The following is a 27,500-nucleotide window of genomic DNA, read 5'->3' on the forward strand; positions in this document are numbered from 1 at the left end:
GACTACCCCTTAAACAACTAGACAACTAGACAAAACCAACCCAGGGGACAGAGAGGACAGGGGACATTAATAACACTACTGACTACCCCTTAAACAACTAGACAACTAGACAAAACCAACCCAGGGGACAGAGAGGACAGGGGACATGAATAACACTACTGACTACCCCTTAAACAACTAGACAAAACCAACCCAGGGGACAGAGAGGACAGGGAATAACACTACTGACTACCCCTTAAACAACTAGACAACTAGACAAAACCAACCCAGGGGACAGAGAGGACAGGGAATAACACTACTGACTACCCCTTAAACAACTAGACAACTAGACAAAACCAACCCAGGGGACAGAGAGGACAGGGAATAACACTATGGACTACCCCTTAAACAACTAGACAACTAGACAAAACCAACCCAGGGGACAGAGAGGACAGGGGACATTAATAACACTATGGACTACCCCTTAAACAACTAGACAACTAGACAAAACCAACCCAGGGGACAGGGAGGACAGGGAATAACACTATGGACTACCCCTTAAACAACTAGACAACTAGACAAAACCAACCCAGGGGACAGAGAGGACAGGGAATAACACTATGGACTACCCCTTAAACAACTAGACAACTAGACAAAACCAACCCAGGGGACAGAGAGGACAGGGAATAACACTACTGACTACCCCTTAAACAACTAGACAACTAGACAAAACCAACCCAGGGGACAGAGAGGACAGGGAATAACACTATGGACTACCCCTTAAACAACTAGACAACTAGACAAAATCAACCCAGGGGACAGAGAGGACAGGGAATAACACTATGGACTACCCCTTAAACAACTAGACAACTAGACAAAACCAACCCAGGGGACAGGGAGGACAGGGAATAACACTATGGACTACCCCTTAAACAACTAGACAACTAGACAAAACCAACCCAGGGGACAGAGAGGACAGGGAATAACACTATGGACTACCCCTTAAACAACTAGACAACTAGACAAAACCAACCCAGGGGACAGAGAGGACAGGGAATAACACTACTGACTACCCCTTAAACAACTAGACAACTAGACAAAACCAACCCAGGGGACAGAGAGGACAGGGGACCTTAATAACACTATGGACTACCCCTTAAACAACTAGACAAAACCAACCCAGGGGACAGAGAGGACAGGGAATAACACTACTGACTACCCCTTAAACAACTAGACAAAACCAACCCAGGGGACAGAGAGGACAGGGAATAACACTATGGACTACCCCTTAAACAACTAGACAACTAGACAAAACCAACCCAGGGGACAGAGAGGACAGGGAATAACACTATGGACTACCCCTTAAACAACTAGACAACTAGACAAAACCAACCCAGGGGACAGAGAGGACAGGGGACATTAATAACACTATGGACTACCCCTTAAACAACTAGACAAAACCAACCCAGGGGACAGAGAGGACAGGGAATAACACTATGGACTACCCCTTAAACAACTAGACAACTAGACAAAATCAACCCAGGGGACAGAGAGGACAGGGCACATTAATAACACTACTGACTACCCCTTAAAACTAGACAAAACCAACCCAGGGGACAGAGAGGACAGGGAATAACACTATGGACTACCCCTTAAACAACTAGACAAAACCAACCCAGGGGACAGAGAGGACAGTGAATAACACTACTGACTACCCCTTAAACTACTAGGCAACTAGACAAAACCAACCCAGGGGACAGAGAGGACAGGGGACATTAATAACACTACTGACTACCCCTTAAACAACTAGACAACTAGACAAAACCAACCCAGGGGACAGAGAGGACAGGGGACATGAATAACACTATGGACTACCCCTTAAACAACTAGACAACTAGACAAAACCAACCCAGGGGACAGAGAGGACAGGGAATAACACTATGGACTACCCCTTAAACAACTAGACAACTAGACAATACCAACCCAGGGGACAGAGAGGACAGGGAACATGAACAACACTATGGACTACCCCTTAAACAACTAGACAAAACCAACCCAGGGGACAGAGAGGACAGGGAATAACACTATGGACTACCCCTTAAACAACTAGACAAAACCAACCCAGGGGACAGAGAGGACAGGGGACATTAATAACACTACTGACTACCCCTTAAACAACTAGACAACTAGACAAAACCAACCCAGGGGACAGAGAGGACAGGGGACATTAATAACACTACTGACTACCCCTTAAACAACTAGACAACTAGACAAAACCAACCCAGGGGACAGAGAGGACAGGGAATAACACTATGGACTACCCCTTAAACAACTAGACAACTAGACAATACCAACCCAGGGGACAGAGAGGACAGGGAATAACACTATGGACTACCCCTTAAACAACTAGACAAAACCAACCCAGGGGACAGAGAGGACAGGGAACATGAACAACACTATGGACTACCCCTTAAACAACTAGACAAAACCAACCCAGGGGACAGAGAGGACAGGGAATAACACTATGGACAATAAAATGCAAATTAATTACTTAAAAATCATACAATGTGATTTTCTGGATTTTTGTTTTAGATTCCGTCTCTCACAGTTGAAGTGTACCTATGATAAAAAAAATTACAGACCTCTACATGCTTTGTAACTAGGAAAACCTGCAAAATCGGCAGAGTATCAAATACTTGTTCTCCCCACTGTACATATGAGATGAGTAATGTAGGGTATTGTCACGTTCGTCGTAAGAAAGAGCGGACCAAAGAGCAGATGCTATAGATAGAGTATATACATATGAGATGAGAGTGGACCAAGGAGTCGAGTTCCACATATTTATTACAGTGAAAGTTCAAAACAGCAAAGAATTAAAGAACGTGCAGTACGTAGCGCACATAGGCACTAAACAAAACAATTGGAGGCAGGTGGGAAAAAGGGACACACTATGTATGCGATATACAGCTGCCTCCAATTGGGAACCATACAAACACACCAACATAGAACTATAATAACTAGAAAACCCCCCTGACCTATTACACCATAGAGAACCCCGAGGGCTCTCCTCGGGGCTCCCCCCCCCCCACCCAAAGGTGCGGACTCCGACCGCAAAACCTGAACCTAGATGGGGAGGGTTAGGGTGGGCAACTAGCGTCGGGGCCGGCTCCGGCCATGAAGCCGGGCTGAACGCCATGCCTGGACTGGGCACCAGGCGATGGAAGCTCCGGGCCGTGGACCGTCAATGGAGGTTCCGGGCTGTAGACCGTTGCTGGAGACTCAGGGCTGGTGACACACTCTTCAGGGCGAGTGCGGGGAGCCGGCACAGGACGTACCGGACTGGGGAGGCGCACTGGAGGCCTGGTGATGTATACGCAGAGGAACTTAAAATGTTCCACCTTCTCCACTGCTGTCCCTTCGATGTGGATAGGGGGGTGCTCCCTCTGCTGTTTCCTGAAGTCCACGATCATCTCCTTTGTTTTGTTGACGTTGAGTGTGAGGTTATTTTCCTGACACCACACTCTGAGGGCCCTCAACTCCTCCCTGTAGCCCGTCTCGTTGTTGTTGGTAATCAGGCCTACCACTGTAGTGGGGCTGAGAAAACACCCTTGTGGGGCCCCAGTGTTGAGGATCAGCGGGGTGGAGATGTTGTTTCCTACCTTCACCACCTGGGGGCGGCCCGTCAGAAAGTCCAGGACCCAGTTGCACAGGGCGGAGTTCAGACCCAGGGTCTCGAGCTTAATGACGAGTTTGGAGGGTACCATGGTGTTAAATGCTGAGCTGTAGTCAATGAACAGCATTCTCACATAGGTATTCCTCTTGTCCAGATGAGTTAGGGTAGTGTGATTGCGGTTGCATCATCTGTGGACCTATTGGGGCGGGTCTAGGGTGTCAGGTAGGGTGGAGGTGATATGATCCTTGTGTCAAGTTCTTCAAAATTAGCGGACCAAGGCGCAGCATTGAGTTCCACACCTTTTTAATACAAAGTGAAACTAGAAACAAAACAACAAAACTTAAAAAGAACGTGAAGTCGTAGTGGCCCAAACACACAAGCACAAACAATATCCCACAACCCAGGTGGGAACAATGGAGAAATTAAATATGATCCCCAATTAGAGACAACGATAATCAGCTGCCTCTAATTGGGAACCATACCAAGCACACCAACATAGAAATAGGTTAACTAGAACACCCCCCCCTAGTCACGTCCTGACCTACAATACCATAGAGAACCAAGGGCTCTCTATGATCACATTGACACATTGACTAGTCTAGACTAGTGTCTCAAAGCACTTCATGATGACAGAGTGAGTGCTACGGGGCGATAGTCGTTTAGCTCAGTTACCTTAGCTTTCTTGGGAACAGGGACAATGGTGGCCAACTTGAAGCATGTGGGAACAGCAGCCAGCTGGTCTGCGCATGCTCTGAGGATGCGGCTGGAGATGCCGTCTGGGCCGGAAGCCTTGCGAGGGTTAACACGTTTAAATGTTTTACTCACGTCGGCTGCGGTGAAGGAGAGCCTGCAGGTTTTGGTAGCGGGCCGTGTCAGTGGCACTGTGTTGTCCTCAAAAGCGAGCAAAGAAGTTGTTTAGTTTGTCTGGGAGCAAGATATCCTGGTCCGCGACGGGGCTGGTTTTCTTTTTGTAGTCTGTGATTGACTGTAGACCCTGTGTCGGAGCCGTTGAATTGCAACTCTATTTTGTCTCTATAATAACGCTTGCTTGATTGTTTGTATTCGGTCATGTTTCCGGTTACCTTTCCATGATTAACTTCTTGAATATAGGGGGCGCTATTTACATTTTTGGATGAAAAACGTACCGTTTTAAACAAGATATTTTGTCACGAAAAGATGCTCGACTATGCATATAATTGACAGCTTTGGAAAGAAAACACTCTGACGTTTCCAAAACTGCAAAGATATTGTCTGTGATTGCCACAGAACTGATGTTACAGAAAAAACCCAGATAAAAATCCAATCAGGAAGTGCCGCATTTTTTGAAACCGCCTCATGGCAATGACTCCTTATATGGCTGTGAAGGAGCTAGGAGTCAGCTTACGTTTTCCACGTTTTCCCCAAGGTGTCTGCAGCATTGTGACGTATCCGATTGGTCGGACCAGCGTTGAACAGACCCGAGCACAGGCGTTTCCAGTTTTAGTGTCTGTCTGTAGGCTGGGAGCAACAAAATGGAGTCGTGGTCAGATTTGCCGAAAGGAGGGAGAGCTTTGTATGCGTCGCGGTAGTTAGAGTAGCAATGATCCTGAATTCTGCCATGCCCGGGTCACACATTTCGATATGCTGATAAAATTTAGGGAGCCTTGTTATCAGATTAGCCTTGTTAAAATCCCCAGCTACAATAAATGCAGCCTCAGGATATGTGGTTTCCAGTTTACATAGAGTCCAATGAAGTTCTTTCAGGGGCCGTCGAGGTGTCTGCTTAGTGTGTGTGTGTGTGTGCGTTAGTGTGTGTGTGCGTTAGTGTGTGTGTGTGCGTTAGTGTGTGTGTGCATTAGTGTGTGTGTGTGTGTGTGTGTGTGTGTGTGTGTGTGTGTGTGTGTGTGTGTGTGTGTTAGTGTGTGTGTGCGTTAGTGTGTGTGTGTGCGTTAGTGTGTGTGTGCATTAGTGTGTGTGTGTGTGTGTTAGTGTGTGTGTGTGTGTGTGTGTGTGTGTTACCTGTACTCCCAGTATTCCAAACACAGTGAAGAAAGCGCAGCAGATGAGGACGATGTTCCCAATGGGTCTCAGAGACGTGATCAGAGTCTCCACTACCAGCTTCAGCCCTGGGGCTCGACTGATCACCCTGCAACACACACCGTACACATTATACACACACACACACACACACACACACACACACACACACACCGTACACATTATACACACACAGACACACACACACCGTACACATTATACACACACATACACACACACACACACACACACCGTACACATTATACACACACATACACACACACACACACACACACCGTACACATTATACACACACATACACACAGACACACACACACCTTACACATTATACACACACAGACACACACACACACACACACCGTACACATTATACACACACATACACACCCCCCTACCTGAGAGGTCGTATTGTGGTCATAGTGTGGTCGTAGTGTGGTTGTAGTGTGGTCGTAGTGCGGTTGTAGTGTGGTCCTACCTGAGAGGTCGTAGTGTGGTCCTACCTGAGAGGTTGTAGTGTGGTTGTAGTGTGGTCATAGTGTGGTCCTACCTGAGAGGTCGTAGTGTGGTCGTAGTGTGGTCGTAGTGTGGTTGTAGTGTGGTCCTACCTGAGAGGTCATAGTGTGGCTGTATTGTGGTTGTAGTGTGGTTGTAGTTTGGTTGTCGTGTGGTTGTAGTGTGGTCGTAGTGTGGTCCTACCTGAGAGGTCATAGTGTGGCTGTATTGTGGTTGTAGTGTGGTTGTAGTTTGGTTGTCGTGTGGTTGTAGTGTGGTCGTAGTGTGGTCCTACCTGAGAGGTCGTAGTGTGGTTGTAGTGTGGTCCTACCTGAGAGCTCATAGTGTGGCTGTAGTGTGGTTGTATTGTGGTTGTAGTGTGGTTGTAGTTTGGTTGTAGTGTGGTTGTAGTGTGGTCGTAGTGTGGTCCTACCCGAGAGGTCGTAGTGTGGTCGTAGTGTGGTCCTACCTGAGAGGTCGTAGTGTGGTTGTAGTGTGGTCGTAGTGTGGTCCTACCCGAGAGGTCGTAGTGTGGTCGTAGTGTGGTCCTACCTGAGAGCTCATAGTGTGGCTGTAGTGTGGTTGTATTGTGGTTGTAGTGTGGTCGTAGTGTGGTCCTACCTGAGAGGTCGTAGTGTGGTCCTACCTGAGAGGTCGTAGTGTGGTTGGAGTGTGGTCCTACCTGAGAGGTCGTAGTGTGGTCCTACCTGAGAGGTCGTAGTGTGGTCGTAGTGTGGTCCTACCTGAGAGGTCGTAGTGTGGTCGTAGTGTGGTCCTACCTGAGAGGTCGTAGTGTGGTCGTAGTGTGGTCCTACCTGAGAGGTCGTAGTGTGGTCCTACCTGAGAGGTCGTAGTGTGGTCCTACCTGAGAGGTCGTAGTGTGGTTGTAGTGTGGTCATAGTGTGGTCCTACCTGAGAGGTCGTAGTGTGGTTGTAGTGTCGTCATAGTGTGGTCCTACCTGAGAGGTCTTAGTGTGCGTAGCAGTCGTAGTACTCTGAGGATTCCCAGGATGCGGTTCCCTCCAGTCAAGGCCAGAGAAACAAGGATGTCCACCAGAGAGACAAACACCAGGATCCCATCCAGAACATTCCAGCTGCTCTTCAGGTAGCTCTGTTTACCCCAGCAGAACCCCAACGCTACAATCTATAGACACAACATTAAGAAGACAATAACTCCAGGACTGACAACAGACTGAAACAGAGATCAGACTGAAACAGAGATCAGACTGAAACAGACTGCAGACTGAAACAGACAACAGACTGAAACAGACAGCAGACTGAAACAGACAGCAGACTGAAACAGACAGCAGACAGAAACAGACTGCAGACTGAAACAGACAACAGACTGAAACAGACAGCAGACTGAAACAGACAGCAGACTGAAACAGACAGCAGACAGAAACAGAGATCAGACTGAAACAGACTGCAGACTGAAACAGACAACAGACTGAAACAGACAGCAGACTGAAACAGACAGCAGACAGAAACAGAGATCAGACTGAAACAGACAACAGACTGAAACAGAAATCAGACTGAAACAGAGATCAGACAAACAGACAGCAGACTGAAACAGACAACAGACTGAAACAGACAGCAGACTGAAACAGACAGCAGACTGAGACAGAGATCAGACTGAAATAGAGATCAGACTGAAACAGACAGCCAACTGAGAAAGGCAACAGACTGAAACAGGCAACAGGCTGAAACAGACAACAGACTGAAACAGGCAACAGGCTGAAACAGACAACAGACTGAAACAGACAGCCAACTGAGAAAGGCAACAGACTGAAACAGGCAACAGACTGAAACAGGCAACAGGCTGAAACAGACAACAGACTGAAACAGACAGCCAACTGAGAAAGGCAACAGACTGAAACAGGCAACAGGCTGAAACAGACAACAAACAAACAGGCAACAGGCTGAAACAGGCAAAAGACTGAAACAGGCAACAGGCTGAAACAGACAATAGACTGAAACAGACAACAAACTGAAACAGAGTATTACCTTGACAGTCATCTCAGCCAGGAAGATGACAGTGAACACGTAGTTGGAGACACTCAGAAACACTCGCTCCTGGAGGGAGGGAGAGTAGGAGAGACAGTATATTAGAGCAGAGAGTTTCTAGTTGGAGACACTCAGAAACACTCTCTCCTGGAGGGAGGGTAGGAGAGACAGTATATTAGAGCAGAGAGTTTCTAGTTGGAGACACTCAGAAACACTCTCTCCTGGAGGGAGGGAGAGTAGGAGAGACAGTATATTAGAGCAGAGAGTTTCTAGTTGGAGACACTCAGAAACACTCTCTCCTGGAGGGAGAGTAGGAGAGACAGTATATTAGAGCAGAGAGTTTCTAGTTGGAGACACTCAGAAACACTCTCTCCTGGAGGGAGAGTAGGAGAGACAGTATATTAGAGCAGAGAGTTTCTAGTTGGAGACACTCAGAAACACTCTCTCCTGGAGGGAGAGTAGGAGAGACAGTATATTAGAGCAGAGAGTTTCTAGTTGGAGACACTCAGAAACACTCTCTCCTGGAGGGAGAGTAGGAGAGACAGTATATTAGAGCAGAGAGTTTCTAGTTGGAGACACTCAGAAACACTCTCTCCTGGAGGGAGAGTAGGAGAGACAGTATATTAGAACAGAGAGTTTCTAGTTGGAGACACTCAGAAACACTCTCTCCTGGAGGGAGGGTAGGAGAGACAGTATATTAGAGCAGAGAGTTTCTAGTTGGAGACACTCAGAAACACTCTCTCCTGGAGGGAGAGTAGGAGAGACAGTATATTAGAGCAGAGAGTTTCTAGTTGGAGACACTCAGAAACACTCTCTCCTGGAGGGAGAGTAGGAGAGACAGTATATTAGAGCAGAGAGTTTCTAGTTGGAGACACTCAGAAACACTCTCTCCTGGAGGGAGAGTAGGAGAGACAGTATATTAGAGCAGAGAGTTTCTAGTTGGAGACACTCAGAAACACTCTCTCCTGGAGGGAGAGTAGGAGATACAGTATATTAGAGCAGAGAGTTTCTAGTTGGAGACACTCAGAAACACTCTCTCCTGGAGGGAGAGTAGGAGAGACAGTATATTAGAGCAGAGAGTTTCTAGTTGGAGACACTCAGAAACACTCTCTCCTGGAGGGAGGGAGAGTAGGAGAGACAGTATATTAGAGCAGAGAGTTTCTAGTTGGAGACACTCAGAAACACTCTCTCCTGGAGGGAGAGTAGGAGAGACAGTATATTAGAGCAGAGAGTTTCTAGTTGGAGACACTCAGAAACACTCTCTCCTGGAGGGAGAGTAGGAGAGACAGTATATTAGAGCAGAGAGTTTCTAGTTGGAGACACTCAGAAACACTCTCTCCTGGAGGGAGAGTAGGAGAGACAGTATATTAGAGCAGAGAGTTTCTAGTTGGAGACACTCAGAAACACTCTCTCCTGGAGGGAGAGTAGGAGAGACAGTATATTAGAGCAGATAGTTTCTAGTTGGAGACACTCAGAAACACTCTCTCCTGGAGGGAGAGTAGGAGAGACAGTATATTAGAGCAGAGAGTTTCTAGTTGGAGACACTCAGAAACACTCTCTCCTGGAGGGAGAGTAGGAGAGACAGTATATTAGAGCAGATAGTTTCTAGTTGGAGACACTCAGAAACACTCTCTCCTGGAGGGAGAGTAGGAGAGACAGTATATTAGAGCAGAGAGTTTCTAGTTGGAGACACTCAGAAACACTCTCTCCTGGAGGGAGAGTAGGAGAGACAGTATATTAGAGCAGAGAGTTTCTAGTTGGAGACACTCAGAAACACTCTCTCCTGGAGGGAGGGAGAGTAGGAGAGACAGTATATTAGAGCAGAGAGTTTCTAGTTGGAGACACTCAGAAACACTCTCTCCTGGAGGGAGAGTAGGAGAGACAGTATATTAGAGCAGAGAGTTTCTAGTTGGAGACACTCAGAAACACTCTCTCCTGGAGGGAGAGTAGGAGAGACAGTATATTAGAGCAGAGAGTTTCTAGTTGGAGACACTCAGAAACACTCTCTCCTGGAGGGAGAGTAGGAGAGACAGTATATTAGAGCAGAGAGTTTCTAGTTGGAGACACTCAGAAACACTCTCTCCTGGAGGGAGGGAGAGTAGGAGAGACAGTATATTAGAGCAGAGAGTTTCTAGTTGGAGACACTCAGAAACACTCTCTCCTGGAGGGAGAGTAGGAGAGACAGTATATTAGAGCAGAGAGTTTCTAGTTGGAGACACTCAGAAACACTCTCTCCTGGAGGGAAAGTAGGAGAGACAGTATATTAGAGCAGAGAGTTTCTAGTTGGAGACACTCAGAAACACTCTCTCCTGGAGGGAGAGTAGGAGAGACAGTATATTAGAGCAGAGAGTTTCTAGTTGGAGACACTCAGAAACACTCTCTCCTGGAGGGAGAGTAGGAGAGACAGTATATTAGAGCAGAGAGTTTCTAGTTGGAGACACTCAGAAACACTCTCTCCTGGAGGGAGAGTAGGAGAGACAGTATATTAGAGCAGAGAGTTTCTAGTTGGAGACACTCAGAAACACTCTCTCCTGGAGGGAGGGAGAGTAGGAGAGACAGTATATTAGAGCAGAGAGTTTCTAGTTGGAGACACTCAGAAACACTCTCTCCTGGAGGGAGAGTAGGAGAGACAGTATATTAGAGCAGAGAGTTTCTAGTTGGAGACACTCAGAAACACTCTCTCCTGGAGGGAGAGTAGGAGAGACAGTATATTAGAGCAGAGAGTTTCTAGTTGGAGACACTCAGAAACACTCTCTCCTGGAGGGAGGGAGAGTAGGAGAGACAGTATATTAGAGCAGAGAGTTTCTAGTTGGAGACACTCAGAAACACTCTCTCCTGGAGGGAGAGTAGGAGAGACAGTATATTAGAGCAGAGAGTTTCTAGTTGGAGACACTCAGAAACACTCTCTCCTGGAGGGAGGGAGAGTAGGAGAGACAGTATATTAGAGCAGAGAGTTTCTAGTTGGAGACACTCAGAAACACTCTCTCCTGGAGGGAGAGTAGGAGAGACAGTATATTAGAGCAGAGAGTTTCTAGTTGGAGACACTCAGAAACACTCTCTCCTGGAGGGAGGGAGAGTAGGAGAGACAGTATATTAGAGCAGAGAGTTTCTAGTTGGAGACACTCAGAAACACTCTCTCCTGGAGGGAGAGTAGGAGAGACAGTATATTAGAGCAGAGAGTTTCTAGTTGGAGACACTCAGAAACACTCTCTCCTGGAGGGAGGGAGAGTAGGAGAGACAGTATATTAGAGCAGAGAGTTTCTAGTTGGAGACACTCAGAAACACTCTCTCCTGGAGGGAGAGTAGGAGAGACAGTATATTAGAGCAGAGAGTTTCTAGTTGGAGACACTCAGAAACACTCTCTCCTGGAGGGAGGGAGAGTAGGAGAGACAGTATATTAGAGCAGAGAGTTTCTAGTTGGAGACACTCAGAAACACTCTCTCCTGGAGGGAGAGTAGGAGAGACAGTATATTAGAGCAGAGAGTTTCTAGTTGGAGACACTCAGAAACACTCTCTCCTGGAGGGAGAGTAGGAGAGACAGTATATTAGAGCAGAGAGTTTCTAGTTGGAGACACTCAGAAACACTCTCTCCTGGAGGGAGAGTAGGAGAGACAGTATATTAGAGCAGAGAGTTTCTAGTTGGAGACACTCAGAAACACTCTCTCCTGGAGGGAGGGAGAGTAGGAGAGACAGTATATTAGAGCAGAGAGTTTCTAGTTGGAGACACTCAGAAACACTCTCTCCTGGAGGGAGAGTAGGAGAGACAGTATATTAGAGCAGAGAGTTTCTAGTTGGAGACACTCAGAAAAACTCTCTCCTGGAGGGAGAGTAGGAGAGACAGTATATTAGAGCAGAGTTTCTAGTTGGAGACACTCAGAAACACTCTCTCCTGGAGGGAGGGAGAGTAGGAGAGACAGTATATTAGAGCAGAGAGTTTCTAGTTGGAGACACTCAGAAACACTCTCTCCTGGAGGGAGAGTAGGAGAGACAGTATATTAGAGCAGAGAGTTTCTAGTTGGAGACACTCAGAAACACTCTCTCCTGGAGGGAGGGAGAGTAGGAGAGACAGTATATTAGAGCAGAGAGTTTCTAGTTGGAGACACTCAGAAACACTCTCTCCTGGAGGGAGAGTAGGAGAGACAGTATATTAGAGCAGAGAGTTTCTAGTTGGAGACACTCAGAAACACTCTCTCCTGGAGGGAGAGTAGGAGAGACAGTATATTAGAGCAGAGAGTTTCTAGTTGGAGACACTCAGAAACACTCTCTCCTGGAGGGAGAGTAGGAGAGACAGTATATTAGAACAGAGAGTTTCTAGTTGGAGACACTCAGAAACACTCTCTCCTGGAGGGAGGGTAGGAGAGACAGTATATTAGAGCAGAGAGTTTCTAGTTGGAGACACTCAGAAACACTCTCTCCTGGAGGGAGAGTAGGAGAGACAGTATATTAGAGCAGAGAGTTTCTAGTTGGAGACACTCAGAAACACTCTCTCCTGGAGGGAGGGAGAGTAGGAGAGACAGTATATTAGAGCAGAGAGTTTCTAGTTGGAGACACTCAGAAACACTCTCTCCTGGAGGGAGAGTAGGAGAGACAGTATATTAGAGCAGAGAGTTTCTAGTTGGAGACACTCAGAAACACTCTCTCCTGGAGGGAGAGTAGGAGAGACAGTATATTAGAGCAGAGAGTTTCTAGTTGGAGACACTCAGAAACACTCTCTCCTGGAGGGAGAGTAGGAGAGACAGTATATTAGAGCAGAGAGTTTCTAGTTGGAGACACTCAGAAACACTCTCTCCTGGAGGGAGAGTAGGAGAGACAGTATATTAGAGCAGAGAGTTTCTAGTTGGAGACACTCAGAAACACTCTCTCCTGGAGGGAGGGAGAGTAGGAGAGACAGTATATTAGAGCAGAGAGTTTCTAGTTGGAGACACTCAGAAACACTCTCTCCTGGAGGGAGAGTAGGAGAGACAGTATATTAGAGCAGAGAGTTTCTAGTTGGAGACACTCAGAAACACTCTCTCCTGGAGGGAGAGTAGGAGAGACAGTATATTAGAGCAGAGAGTTTCTAGTTGGAGACACTCAGAAACACTCTCTCCTGGAGGGAGAGTAGGAGAGACAGTATATTAGAGCAGAGTTTCTAGTTGGAGACACTCAGAAACACTCTCTCCTGGAGGGAGGGAGAGTAGGAGAGACAGTATATTAGAGCAGAGAGTTTCTAGTTGGAGACACTCAGAAACACTCTCTCCTGGAGGGAGAGTAGGAGAGACAGTATATTAGAGCAGAGAGTTTCTAGTTGGAGACACTCAGAAACACTCTCTCCTGGAGGGAGAGTAGGAGAGACAGTATATTAGAGCAGAGAGTTTCTAGTTGGAGACACTCAGAAACACTCTCTCCTGGAGGGAGAGTAGGAGAGACAGTATATTAGAGCAGAGAGTTTCTAGTTGGAGACACTCAGAAACACTCTCTCCTGGAGGGAGAGTAGGAGAGACAGTATATTAGAGCAGATAGTTTCTAGTTGGAGACACTCAGAAACACTCTCTCCTGGAGGGAGAGTGGGAGAGACAGTATATTAGAGCAGAGAGTTTCTAGTTGGAGACACTCAGAAACACTCTCTCCTGGAGGGAGGGAGAGTAGGAGAGACAGTATATTAGAGCAGAGAGTTTCTAGTTGGAGACACTCAGAAACACTCTCTCCTGGAGGGAGAGTAGGAGAGACAGTATATTAGAGCAGAGAGTTTCTAGTTGGAGACACTCAGAAACACTCTCTCCTGGAGGGAGAGTAGGAGAGACAGTATATTAGAGCAGAGAGTTTCTAGTTGGAGACACTCAGAAACACTCTCTCCTGGAGGGAGAGTAGGAGAGACAGTATATTAGAGCAGAGAGTTTCTAGTTGGAGACACTCAGAAACACTCTCTCCTGGAGGGAGAGTAGGAGAGACAGTATATTAGAGCAGAGAGTTTCTAGTTGGAGACACTCAGAAACACTCTCTCCTGGAGGGAGGGAGAGTAGGAGAGACAGTATATTAGAGCAGAGAGTTTCTAGTTGGAGACACTCAGAAACACTCTCTCCTGGAGGGAGAGTAGGAGAGACAGTATATTAGAGCAGAGAGTTTCTAGTTGGAGACACTCAGAAACACTCTCTCCTGGAGGGAGAGTAGGAGAGACAGTATATTAGAGCAGAGTTTCTAGTTGGAGACACTCAGAAACACTCTCTCCTGGAGGGAGGGAGAGTAGGAGAGACAGTATATTAGAGCAGAGAGTTTCTAGTTGGAGACACTCAGAAACACTCTCTCCTGGAGGGAGAGTAGGAGAGACAGTATATTAGAGCAGAGAGTTTCTAGTTGGAGACACTCAGAAACACTCTCTCCTGGAGGGAGAGTAGGAGAGACAGTATATTAGAGCAGAGAGTTTCTAGTTGGAGACACTCAGAAACACTCTCTCCTGGAGGGAGAGTAGGAGAGACAGTATATTAGAGCAGAGAGTTTCTAGTTGGAGACACTCAGAAACACTCTCTCCTGGAGGGAGAGTAGGAGAGACAGTATATTAGAGCAGAGAGTTTCTAGTTGGAGACACTCAGAAACACTCTCTCCTGGAGGGAGAGTAGGAGAGACAGTATATTAGAGCAGAGAGTTTCTAGTTGGAGACACTCAGAAACACTCTCTCCTGGAGGGAGAGTAGGAGAGACAGTATATTAGAGCAGAGAGTTTCTAGTTGGAGACACTCAGAAACACTCTCTCCTGGAGGGAGAGTAGGAGAGACAGTATATTAGAGCAGATAGTTTCTAGTTGGAGACACTCAGAAACACTCTCTCCTGGAGGGAGAGTAGGAGAGACAGTATATTAGAGCAGAGAGTTTCTAGTTGGAGACACTCAGAAACACTCTCTCCTGGAGGGAGGGAGAGTAGGAGAGACAGTATATTAGAGCAGAGAGTTTCTAGTTGGAGACACTCAGAAACACTCTCTCCTGGAGGGAGAGTAGGAGAGACAGTATATTAGAGCAGAGAGTTTCTAGTTGGAGACACTCAGAAACACTCTCTCCTGGAGGGAGAGTAGGAGAGACAGTATATTAGAGCAGAGAGTTTCTAGTTGGAGACACTCAGAAACACTCTCTCCTGGAGGGAGGGAGAGTAGGAGAGACAGTATATTAGAGCAGAGAGTTTCTAGTTGGAGACACTCAGAAACACTCTCTCCTGGAGGGAGAGTAGGAGAGACAGTATATTAGAGCAGAGAGTTTCTAGTTGGAGACACTCAGAAACACTCTCTCCTGGAGGGAGAGTAGGAGAGACAGTATATTAGAGCAGAGAGTTTCTAGTTGGAGACACTCAGAAACACTCTCTCCTGGAGGGAAGGAGAGTAGGAGAGACAGTATATTAGAGCAGAGAGTTTCTAGTTGGAGACACTCAGAAACACTCTCTCCTGGAGGGAGAGTAGGAGAGACAGTATATTAGAGCAGAGAGTTTCTAGTTGGAGACACTCAGAAACACTCTCTCCTGGAGGGAGAGTAGGAGAGACAGTATATTAGAGCAGAGTTTCTAGTTGGAGACACTCAGAAACACTCTCTCCTGGAGGGAGGGAGAGTAGGAGAGACAGTATATTAGAGCAGAGAGTTTCTAGTTGGAGACACTCAGAAACACTCTCTCCTGGAGGGAGAGTAGGAGAGACAGTATATTAGAGCAGAGAGTTTCTAGTTGGAGACACTCAGAAACACTCTCTCCTGGAGGGAGAGTAGGAGAGACAGTATATTAGAGCAGAGAGTTTCTAGTTGGAGACACTCAGAAACACTCTCTCCTGGAGGGAGAGTAGGAGAGACAGTATATTAGAGCAGAGAGTTTCTAGTTGGAGACACTCAGAAACACTCTCTCCTGGAGGGAGAGTAGGAGAGACAGTATATTAGAGCAGAGTTTCTAGTTGGAGACACTCAGAAACACTCTCTCCTGGAGGGAGGGAGAGTAGGAGAGACAGTATATTAGAGCAGAGAGTTTCTAGTTGGAGACACTCAGAAACACTCTCTCCTGGAGGGAGAGTAGGAGAGACAGTATATTAGAGCAGAGAGTTTCTAGTTGGAGACACTCAGAAACACTCTCTCCTGGAGGGAGGGAGAGTAGGAGAGACAGTATATTAGAGCAGAGAGTTTCTAGTTGGAGACACTCAGAAACACTCTCTCCTGGAGGGAGAGTAGGAGAGACAGTATATTAGAGCAGAGAGTTTCTAGTTGGAGACACTCAGAAACACTCTCTCCTGGAGGGAGAGTAGGAGAGACAGTATATTAGAGCAGAGAGTTTCTAGTTGGAGACACTCAGAAACACTCTCTCCTGGAGGGAGAGTAGGAGAGACAGTATATTAGAGCAGAGAGTTTCTAGTTGGAGACACTCAGAAACACTCTCTCCTGGAGGGAGAGTAGGAGAGACAGTATATTAGAGCAGAGAGTTTCTAGTTGGAGACACTCAGAAACACTCTCTCCTGGAGGGAGAGTAGGAGAGACAGTATATTAGAGCAGAGAGTTTCTAGTTGGAGACACTCAGAAACACTCTCTCCTGGAGGGAAGGAGAGTAGGAGAGACAGTATATTAGAGCAGAGAGTTTCTAGTTGGAGACACTCAGAAACACTCTCTCCTGGAGGGAGAGTAGGAGAGACAGTATATTAGAGCAGAGAGTTTCTAGTTGGAGACACTCAGAAACACTCTCTCCTGGAGGGAGAGTAGGAGAGACAGTATATTAGAGCAGAGTTTCTAGTTGGAGACACTCAGAAACACTCTCTCCTGGAGGGAGGGAGAGTAGGAGAGACAGTATATTAGAGCAGAGAGTTTCTAGTTGGAGACACTCAGAAACACTCTCTCCTGGAGGGAGAGTAGGAGAGACAGTATATTAGAGCAGAGAGTTTCTAGTTGGAGACACTCAGAAACACTCTCTCCTGGAGGGAGAGTAGGAGAGACAGTATATTAGAGCAGAGAGTTTCTAGTTGGAGACACTCAGAAACACTCTCTCCTGGAGGGAGAGTAGGAGAGACAGTATATTAGAGCAGAGAGTTTCTAGTTGGAGACACTCAGAAACACTCTCTCCTGGAGGGAGAGTAGGAGAGACAGTATATTAGAGCAGAGTTTCTAGTTGGAGACACTCAGAAACACTCTCTCCTGGAGGGAGGGAGAGTAGGAGAGACAGTATATTAGAGCAGAGAGTTTCTAGTTGGAGACACTCAGAAACACTCTCTCCTGGAGGGAGGGAGAGTAGGAGAGACAGTATATTAGAGCAGAGAGTTTCTAGTTGGAGACACTCAGAAACACTCTCTCCTGGAGGGAGAGTAGGAGAGACAGTATATTAGAGCAGAGAGTTTCTAGTTGGAGACACTCAGAAACACTCTCTCCTGGAGGGAGAGTAGGAGAGACAGTATATTAGAGCAGAGAGTTTCTAGTTGGAGACACTCAGAAACACTCTCTCCTGGAGGGAGAGTAGGAGAGACAGTATATTAGAGCAGAGAGTTTCTAGTTGGAGACACTCAGAAACACTCTCTCCTGGAGGGAGAGTAGGAGAGACAGTATATTAGAGCAGAGTTTCTAGTTGGAGACACTCAGAAACACTCTCTCCTGGAGGGAGGGAGAGTAGGAGAGACAGTATATTAGAGCAGAGAGTTTCTAGTTGGAGACACTCAGAAACACTCTCTCCTGGAGGGAGAGTAGGAGAGACAGTATATTAGAGCAGAGAGTTTCTAGTTGGAGACACTCAGAAACACTCTCTCCTGGAGGGAGAGTAGGAGAGACAGTATATTAGAGCAGAGAGTTTCTAGTTGGAGACACTCAGAAACACTCTCTCCTGGAGGGAGAGTAGGAGAGACAGTATATTCGAGCAGAGAGTTTCTAGTTGGAGACACTCAGAAACACTCTCTCCTGGAGGGAGAGTAGGAGAGACAGTATATTAGAGCAGAGAGTTTCTAGTTGGAGACACTCAGAAACACTCTCTCCTGGAGGGAGAGTAGGAGAGACAGTATATTAGAGCAGAGAGTTTCTAGTTGGAGACACTCAGAAACACTCTCTCCTGGAGGGAGAGTAGTTGAGACAGTATATTAGAGCAGAGTTTCTAGTTGGAGACACTCAGAAACACTCTCTCCTGGAGGGAGGGAGAGTAGGAGAGACAGTATATTAGAGCAGAGAGTTTCTAGTTGGAGACACTCAGAAACACTCTCTCCTGGAGGGAGAGTAGGAGAGACAGTATATTAGAGCAGAGAGTTTCTAGTTGGAGACACTCAGAAACACTCTCTCCTGGAGGGAGAGTAGGAGAGACAGTATATTAGAGCAGAGAGTTTCTAGTTGGAGACACTCAGAAACACTCTCTCCTGGAGGGAGAGTAGGAGAGACAGTATATTAGAGCAGAGAGTTTCTAGTTGGAGACACTCAGAAACACTCTCTCCTGGAGGGAGGGAGAGTAGGAGAGACATCGCAAGACATCTGGGAACGATTAGCCGGGGTTCGGGAAGTCAACGAGAGAAGTGAAAAAAAAATATTTCATTAGTTGTTAATTTTCTCCTAAAAGGAACCTTGGATTGGAGCTAAATATCTTAAATAGTTGAACAAGTTGTTTCTCCTCTTGAAGGAGACAAACTGACACGTTTTCATTTCTCCTCTTGAAGGTGACAAACTGACATGTTTTCATTTCGTAAAAAAAAACTAAAAAATACGACTTTATATCAAAGTAGTGGTTTTGATTTGACGGCCTACACACACGTAGTTCCGACGGCAAACGAGCGTTAGACCAGACGATGTGTTTCTACGTACGAGCTTAGATGTTCAGACGACCGTTAGACCAGACGATGCATTTCTACATGCGAGCTTAGTTGTTCCAACGACCGTTAGACCAGACGCTGCGTTTCTACATACGAGCTTAGTTGTCTACAAGTGTGATCGGGGGGAAGAACAAGTTTCTGGCCATCTGTAAAAAAAAGGGGCCCTGTGATATTGTTTCCTTCATGTCAAACACTGACAACCCAACAGACTTGCCTTGTTGTCATCCGGTATGAAAAAGATGTCAAGGCAGAGATAGCCCTAATTAATTGGTGAATTGTTGGAATTATGAAAATAGAATGATTATTCAAATTATAATATAGTGGGCGGCACCTTGAATACATTGTTGTTTGACATGACAAAGAATGACTAAGCCAAGGTAGGAATTATTGACAGGGTAGGAACGAAAGTGGTGGTCAATGTTTCCAAGGGGACACTAATTAGATTTAAACATTCCATGTTTTCTTACCTCATGTAACTAGCCAGCTAGGTAACATATTCATGTTTCACCTATTTCGCTCTGATTTATGAAACAATGTGTTTAGCTACAGTGGTTCCTCCTTTAGAAGTTGGCGAGTTTACACCGAGGGACTTAGAGGTACCCAGCATCACGGCTCCAGACCACCACCAGGGGGAGTTAGAGGTACCCAGTGTCACGGCTCCAGACCACCACCAGGGGGAGTTAGAGGTACCCAGAGTCACGGCTCCAGACCACCACCATGGGGGAGTTAGAGGTACCCAGAGTCAAGGCTCCAGACCACCACCAGGGGGAGTTAGAGGTACCCAGAGTCACGGCTCCAGACCACCACCAGGGGGAGTTAGAGGTACCCAGTGTCACGGCTTCATTGCTCCAGACCACCACCAGGGGGAGTTAGAGGTACCCAGTGTCACGGCTTCATTGCTCCAGACCACCACCAGGGGGAGTTAGAGGTACCCAGAGTCACGGCTCCAGACCACCACCAGGGGGAGTTAGAGGTACCCAGCATCACGGCTCCAGACCACCACCAGGGGGAGTTAGAGGTACCCAGCATTACGGCTCCAGACCACCACCAGATGGAGTTAGAGGTACCCAGCATCACGGATTAATTTCTCCAGACCACCACAAGGGGGAGTTAGAGGTACCCAGCATCATGGCTCCAGACCACCACCAGGGGGAGTTAGAGGTACCCAGTGTCACGGCTCCAGACCACCACCAGGGGGAGTTAAAGGTACCCAGCATTATGGCTCCAGACCACCACCAGGGGGAGTTAGAGGAACCCAGCATCACGGATTCATTTCTCCAGACCACCACCAGGGGGACTTAGAGGTACCCAGCATCACGGCTTCATTTCTCCAGACCACCACAAGGGGAACCCAGCATCATTACTCCAGACCACCACGAGGGGGAGTTAGAGGTACCCAGCATCACGGCTCCAGACCACCACCAGGGGGAGTTAGAGGTACCCAGCATTACGGCTCCAGACCATCACCAGGGGGAGTTAGAGGTACCCAGCATCACGGCTCCAGACCACCAGACTTAGAGGTACCCAGCATCACGGCTTCATTGCTCCAGACCACCACCAGGGGGAGTTAGAGGTACCCAGCATCACGGCTCCAGACCACCACAAGGGGGACTTAGAGGGACCCAGCATCACGGCTTCATTTCTCCAGACCACCACCAGGGGGACTTAAAGGTACCCAGCATCATTACTCCAGATCCCCACCAGGGGGAGTTAGAGGTACCCAGCGTCACGGCTCCAGACCACCACAAGGGGGAGTTAGAGGGACCCAGCATCACGTCTCCAGACCACCACAAGGGGGAGTTAGAGGTACCCAGCATCACGGCTCCAGACCACCACCAGGGGGAGTTAGAGGTACCCAGCATCACGGCTCCAGACCACCAGACTTAGCGGTACCCAGCATCACGGCTTCATTTCTCCAGACCACCACCAGGGGTAGTTAGAGGTACGCAGCATCACAGCTCCAGACCATCACAAGGGGGAGTTAGAGGGACCCAGCATCACAGCTCCAGACCACCACAAGGGGGAGTTAGAGGCACCCAGCATCACAGCTCCAGACCACCACCAGGGGGAGTTAGAGGTACTCAGTGTCACGGCTCCAGACCACCACCAGGGGGAGTTAGAGGTACCCAGCATTACGGCTCCAGACCACCACCAGATGGAGTTAGAGGTACCCAGCATCACGGATTAATTTCTCCAGACCACCACAAGGGGGAGTTAGAGGTACCCAGCATCATGGCTCCAGACCACCACCAGGGGGAGTTAGAGGTACCCAGTGTCACGGCTCCAGACCACCACCAGGGGGAGTTAAAGGTACCCAGCAATATGGCTCCAGACCACCACCAGGGGGAGTTAGAGGAACCCAGCATCACGGATTCATTTCTCCAGACCACCACAAAGGGGAGTTAGAGGTACCCAGCATCATGGCTCCAGACCACCACCAGGGGGACTTAGAGGTACCCAGCATCACAACTTCATTTCTCCAGACCACCACAAGGGGAACCCAGCATCATTACTCCAGACCACCACCAGGGGGAGTTAGAGGTACTCAGCATCACGGCTCCAGACCACCACCAGGGGGAGTTAGAGGTACCCAGCATTACGGCTCCAGACCACCACCAGGGGGAGTTAGAGGTACCCAGCATCACGGCTCCAGACCACCACCAGGGGGAGTTAGAGGTACCCAGCATCACGGCTCCAGACCACCAGACTTAGAGGTACCCAGCATCACGGCTTAATTTCTCCAGACCACAACCAGGGGGAGTTAGAGGTACCCAGCATCACGGCTCCAGACCACCACAAGGGGGAGTTAGAGGGACCCAGCATCACGGCTTCATTTCTCCAGACCACCACCAGGGGGACTTAGAGGTACCCAGCATCATTACTCCAGACCCCCACCAGGGGGAGTTAGAGGTACCCAGCGTCACGGCTCCAGACCACCACAAGGGGGAGTTAGAGGGACCCAGCATCACGTCTCCAGACCACCACAAGGGGGAGTTAGAGGTACCCAGCATCACGGCTCCAGACCACCACCAGGGGGAGTTAGAGGTACCCAGCATCACGGCTCCAGACCACCAGACTTAGAGGTACCCAGCATCACGGCTTCATTTCTCCAGACCACCACCAGGGGTAGTTAGAGGTACGCAGCATCACAGCTCCAGACCATCACAAGGGGGAGTTAGAGGGACCCAGCATCACAGCTCCAGACCACCACAAGGGGGAGTTAGAGGCACCCAGCATCACAGCTCCAGACCACCACCAGGGGGAGTTAGAGGTACTCAGTGTCACGGCTCCAGACCACCACCAGGGGGAGTTAGAGGTACCCAGCATTACGGCTCCAGACCACCACCAGATGGAGTTAGAGGTACCCAGCATCACGGATTAATTTCTCCAGACCACCACAAGGGGGAGTTAGAGGTACCCAGCATCATGGCTCCAGACCACCACCAGGGGGAGTTAGAGGTACCCAGTGTCACGGCTCCAGACCACCACCAGGGGGAGTTAAAGGTACCCAGCAATATGGCTCCAGACCACCACCAGGGGGAGTTAGAGGAACCCAGCATCACGGATTCATTTCTCCAGACCACCACAAAGGGGAGTTAGAGGTACCCAGCATCATGGCTCCAGACCACCACCAGGGGGACTTAGAGGTACCCAGCATCACAACTTCATTTCTCCAGACCACCACAAGGGGAACCCAGCATCATTACTCCAGACCACCACCAGGGGGAGTTAGAGGTACTCAGCATCACGGCTCCAGACCACCACCAGGGGGAGTTAGAGGTACCCAGCATTACGGCTCCAGACCACCACCAGGGGGAGTTAGAGGTACCCAGCATCACGGCTCCAGACCACCACCAGGGGGAGTTAGAGGTACCCAGCATCACGGCTCCAGACCACCAGACTTAGAGGTACCCAGCATCACGGCTTAATTTCTCCAGACCACAACCAGGGGGAGTTAGAGGTACCCAGCATCACGGCTCCAGACCACCACAAGGGGGAGTTAGAGGGACCCAGCATCACGGCTTCATTTCTCCAGACCACCACCAGGAGGACTTAGAGGTACCCAGCATCATTACTCCAGACCCCCACCAGGGGGAGTTAGAGGTACCCAGCGTCACGGCTCCAGACCACCACAAGGGGGAGTTAGAGGGACCCAGCATCACGTCTCCAGACCACCACAAGGGGGAGTTAGAGGTACCCAGCATCACGGCTCCAGACCACCACCAGGGGGAGTTAGAGGTACCCAGCATCACGGCTCCAGACCACCAGACTTAGAGGTACCCAGCATCACGGCTTCATTTCTCCAGACCACCACCAGGGGGACTTAAAGGTACCCAGCATCACGGCTCCAGACCACCACCAGGGGGAGTTAGAGGTACCCAGCATCACGGCTCCAGACCACCAGACTTAGAGGTACCCAGCATCACGGCTCCAGACCACCACCAGGGGGACTTAGAGGTACCCAGCATCACGGCTTCATTTCTCCAGACCACCACCAGGGGGACTTAAAGGTACCCAGCATCACGGCTCCAGACCACCACCAGGGGGACTTAGAGGTAGCCAGCATCATTACTCCAGACCACCACCAGGGGGAGTTAAAGGTACCCAGCATCACGGCTCCAGACCACCACCAGGGGGAGTTAAAGGCACCCAGCATCACGGCTCCAGACCACCACCAGGGGGAGTTAAAGGGACCCAGCATCACGGCTTAATTTCTCCAGACCACCACAAGGGGGAGTTAGAGGTATCCAGCATCACGGCTCCAGACCACCACAAAGGGGAGTTAGAGGCACCCAGCATCACGGCTCCAGACCACCACCAGGGGGAGTTAGAGGCACCCAGCATCACGGCTCCAGACCACCACAAGGGGGAGTTAGAGGTACCCAGCATCACGGCTCCAGACCACCACCAGGGGGAGTTAGAGGTACCCAGCATCACAGCTTCATTTCTCCAGACCACCACCAGGGGGAGTTAGAGGTATCCAGCATCACGGCTCCAGACCACCACCAGGGGGAGTTAGAGGTACCCAGCATCACGGCTCCAGACCACCACCAGGGGGAGTTAGAGGTTACCCAGCATCACGGCTCCAGACCACCACCAGGGGGAGTTAGATCACTCATTATGCATTTTGGTCCCAAGGTTTTTATATAACCAATCATATTGAGTGGTTCCAATGATGAATTTGACGCGAGCCACCGCTCCCTGGTGACTTTCTTCAACAAAGATGTCCGACAAAACATTACGGTGGAAACAAATTTAAGTAATTATAACGTCACAACGAGTCAAGCAAAACATTTACAATGGAGAGGAATATGTTAATTAATGATTGGGCATCAATTTTTGTCATAAAGTTAATTTACGAAAATCGTGATTTAGCAAGTTAACTGACTGGCTAACATTAGCCAGCCAGCTAGCGGGTGTTACGAAATGAGTACAGTATGACATTTAATGTTTTGGGGACTCCTGAGAAAACCAGTAAACCAGGCTGTCGTCTTGGGAAACAGTGGATGTAAAAAAATCTAGCTAGCCGAAAGCTACTACTACTATTACTAAAACGTTAGGTTCTGAACTAATATTCATACCAGTCTATGAACCTCAGCCATCATAGTTGTTGTATCGACTTCAAGTCTGAAATGGCATTAATAATGAAGCCTAACCAACCACATTGAAATAGGGTTCTAGAAGGTAAAGTATAAATAGGGTTCTAGAAGGTAAAGTCAAAAACAGGGTTCTAGAAGGTAAAGTAAAAATAGGGTTCTAGAAGGTAAAGTAAAAATAGGGTTCTAGAAGGTAAAGTAAAATAGGGTTCTAGAAGGTAAAGTATAAATAGGGTTCTAGAAGGTAAAGTAAAAATAGGGTTCTAGAAGGTAAAGTATAAATAGGGTTCTAGAAGGTAAAGTATAAATAGGGTTCTAGAAGGTAAAGTATAAATAGGGTTCTAGAAGGTAAAGTATAACTAGGGTTCTAGAAGGTAAAGTATAAATAGGGTTCTAGAAGGTAAAGTTAAATGCATCAATACTGGTATATAGTAAAATAGGGTATAACACCAGCCCTAGTGTCTTACGGTGCTGTGAGGCAGAATGCCGGGCCTCTCCAGAGCGATGGTGATACAGTTGAGGAAGATGAAGAGGAGGACCACGTGATCAAACATCTTATGAGAGATCATCCCCTTAGCCCACACACGGAACCTAGAGGAGGGAGGGGAGGGGGGGGGGGGGGGGGGGGGGGTGAGGTGAGGGAGGGAGGAGGAGGGAGGGAGGGAGGCAATGGGGGGGTGAGGTGAGGGAGGGAGAAAGAGGGGGGAGGGGGAGGTGGATGGGATGAGGGAGTGGAGTGGGGGGAGGGAGGGGAGGAGAGGAGAGGGGGAAGGGGATGGGGTGAGGGAGGGGAAAGAGGGGGGAGGGGTTGAGGAGGGGGAGAGAGGGGATGGGGTGAGGGGGAGAGGGTGGGTGAGGGAGGGAGGGGGAAGAGGGGGAGGGGTGAGGGAGGGGAGAGAGGTGGGAGGGAGGGAGGGAGGGAGGGAGGGAGGGAGAAATCAGCACAGAGGAGGAAGATACAGTATTTATGAGAAGGTGAGACAACAAGTATGTGTGTGTGCGTGTACGTGTACATGTGTGTGTGTGTATTTGTGTGACTCACGAGTTCTGAGGGGAGAACAGGTAGAGGTTCCAGTCTTCATGTTCTCTACACCAGCGTGGCTTGTGGCTCTGCAGCGTTCTCCTGACCCGGAACCACAGGTTCTACAGAGGACAGAGGTCAGCATTACACACACTCCTTCCTCTACATCGTCAGTCTCTAAGTTTGGATGTGTGTTTCCATGACGGTGCAGAACATTCATTCTCTAGCAGCAGGGAACAACAACTCTCGCTTGTCCCGTCAGACTGGAAGACTAATGCATTCTGGGAAACACGCCATCAACAAAGTGCTCAGTTCTCGGTGAGCAGGGTTGGAGAACACAGTCAGCAGGGGAAAACACAGTCAGCAACTAAGTCAGTACAAACTGCTAACAACCAACTCTCCACTGTTACGTCAACCCAAACTGCTCACCAGGGGCACAACTTTCACTGGGGATGATGGGGGGGGGGGGGGTAATTGTTGTCCCCCCCCCACACAGTTTTATCATTGCACCGTGATACCAAAAACGGCATCGGTGTGCTTTAGGACCATGCGGACGCCCTAGAGCAGTCTGGGTAGGCTGTTTGGAGGTTTTCAGCCGGCTGAATTTAGGACCGCGCTCGACACCACAGAGCGGGCGGACAGACTGTGTGAAGGCAAAGCTTCTGAAAAGGCGGGCTGGATCAACACGGGAGAGTTGAACAGAGGCAGCTGCTGTCAGCGTGTTGAACTCTTTCACACCGAGTTGTAAAAAAGCAAGCAAGCAGAACAGAAACTGGCTACTCCTCAGTTAACTGAAGTAGCGGGGAAGGTATCCGCTGTTTATCTTAATAGAAAACTAAACTAAACTCCTGTGTTTTGACTGGACTGGTGGGGGTCGAGGAGAGAGTTGGACTGGTGGGGGTCGAGGAGAGAGTTGGACTGGTGGGGGTCGAGGAGAGAGTTGGACTGGTGGGGGTCGAGGAGAGAGTTGGACTGGTGGGGGTCGGGGAGAGAGTTGGACTGGTGGGGGTCGAGGAGAGAGTTGGACTGGTGGGGGTCGGGGAGAGAGTTGGACTGGTGGGGGTCGAGGAGAGAGTTGGACTGGTGGGGGTCGAGGAGAGAGTTGGACTGGTGGGGGTCGAGGAGAGAGTTGGACTGGTGGGGGTCGAGGAGAGAGTTGGACTGGTGGGGGTCGAGGAGAGAGTTGGACTGGTGGGGGTCGAGGAGAGAGTTGGACTGGTGGGGGTCGGGGAGAGAGTTGGACTGGTGGGGGTCGGGGAGAGAGTTGGACTGGTGGGGGTCGAGGAGAGAGTTGGACTGGTGGGGGTCGGGGAGAGAGTTGGACTGGTGGGGGTCGAGGAGAGAGTTGGACTGGTGGGGGTCGAGGAGAGAGTTGGACTGGTGGGGGTCAAGGAGAGAGTTGGACTGGTGGGGGTCGAGGAGAGAGTTGGACTGGTGGGGGTCGGGGAGAGAGTTGGACTGGTGGGGGTCGAGGAGACAGTGGGACTGGTGGGGGTCGAGGAGAGAGTTGGACTGGTGGGGTTCGAGGAGAGAGTTGGACTGGTGAGGGTCGAGGAGCGAGTTGGACTGGTGGGGGTGGAGGAGAGAGTTGGACTGGTGGGGGTCGAGGAGACAGTGGGACTGGTGGGGGTCGAGGAGAGAGTTGGACTGGTGGGGGTCGAGGAGAGAGTTGGACTGGTGGGGGTCGGGGAGAGAGTTGGACTGGTGGGGGTTGGGGGGAGAGTTGGACTGGTGGGGGTCGAGGAGAGAGTTAAGATATTGACTAGACTGGTGAGGGTCGGGGAGAGAGTTGGACTGGTGGGGGTCGGGGAGAGAGCTGGACTGGTGTAACCCCCTGATAGAGGAGAGATACAGAGAGGCTGCTCTCTCTCCCTGATAGAGGAGAGATACAGAGAGGCTGCTCTCTCTCCCTGATAGAGGAGAGTAACAGAGA

At 49.1% G+C, this 27,500-nt stretch overlaps 1 protein-coding gene across 1 annotated transcript in view; it reads right to left on the bottom strand.

Annotated features, from left to right (window-relative positions):
• LOC110514177 (voltage-dependent T-type calcium channel subunit alpha-1H-like) overlaps positions 1-27,500 on the bottom strand; it is a 158,121-nt gene that overhangs the window by 25,706 nt on the left and 104,915 nt on the right. The window contains exons 20-24 of the mRNA XM_036972118.1: positions 25,589-25,689; positions 25,014-25,137; positions 8,186-8,254; positions 7,141-7,325; positions 5,651-5,777 (exon numbers count right to left, since the gene is read on the bottom strand). Coding sequence (XP_036828013.1) covers positions 5,651-5,777; positions 7,141-7,325; positions 8,186-8,254; positions 25,014-25,137; positions 25,589-25,689 — 606 coding nt within the window. The remainder of the gene's footprint in view (positions 1-5,650; positions 5,778-7,140; positions 7,326-8,185; positions 8,255-25,013; positions 25,138-25,588; positions 25,690-27,500) is intronic.

This window comes from Oncorhynchus mykiss, unplaced genomic scaffold (genome assembly GCF_013265735.2).
Source record: "Oncorhynchus mykiss isolate Arlee unplaced genomic scaffold, USDA_OmykA_1.1 un_scaffold_120, whole genome shotgun sequence".
Taxonomy (NCBI): domain Eukaryota; kingdom Metazoa; phylum Chordata; class Actinopteri; order Salmoniformes; family Salmonidae; genus Oncorhynchus; species Oncorhynchus mykiss.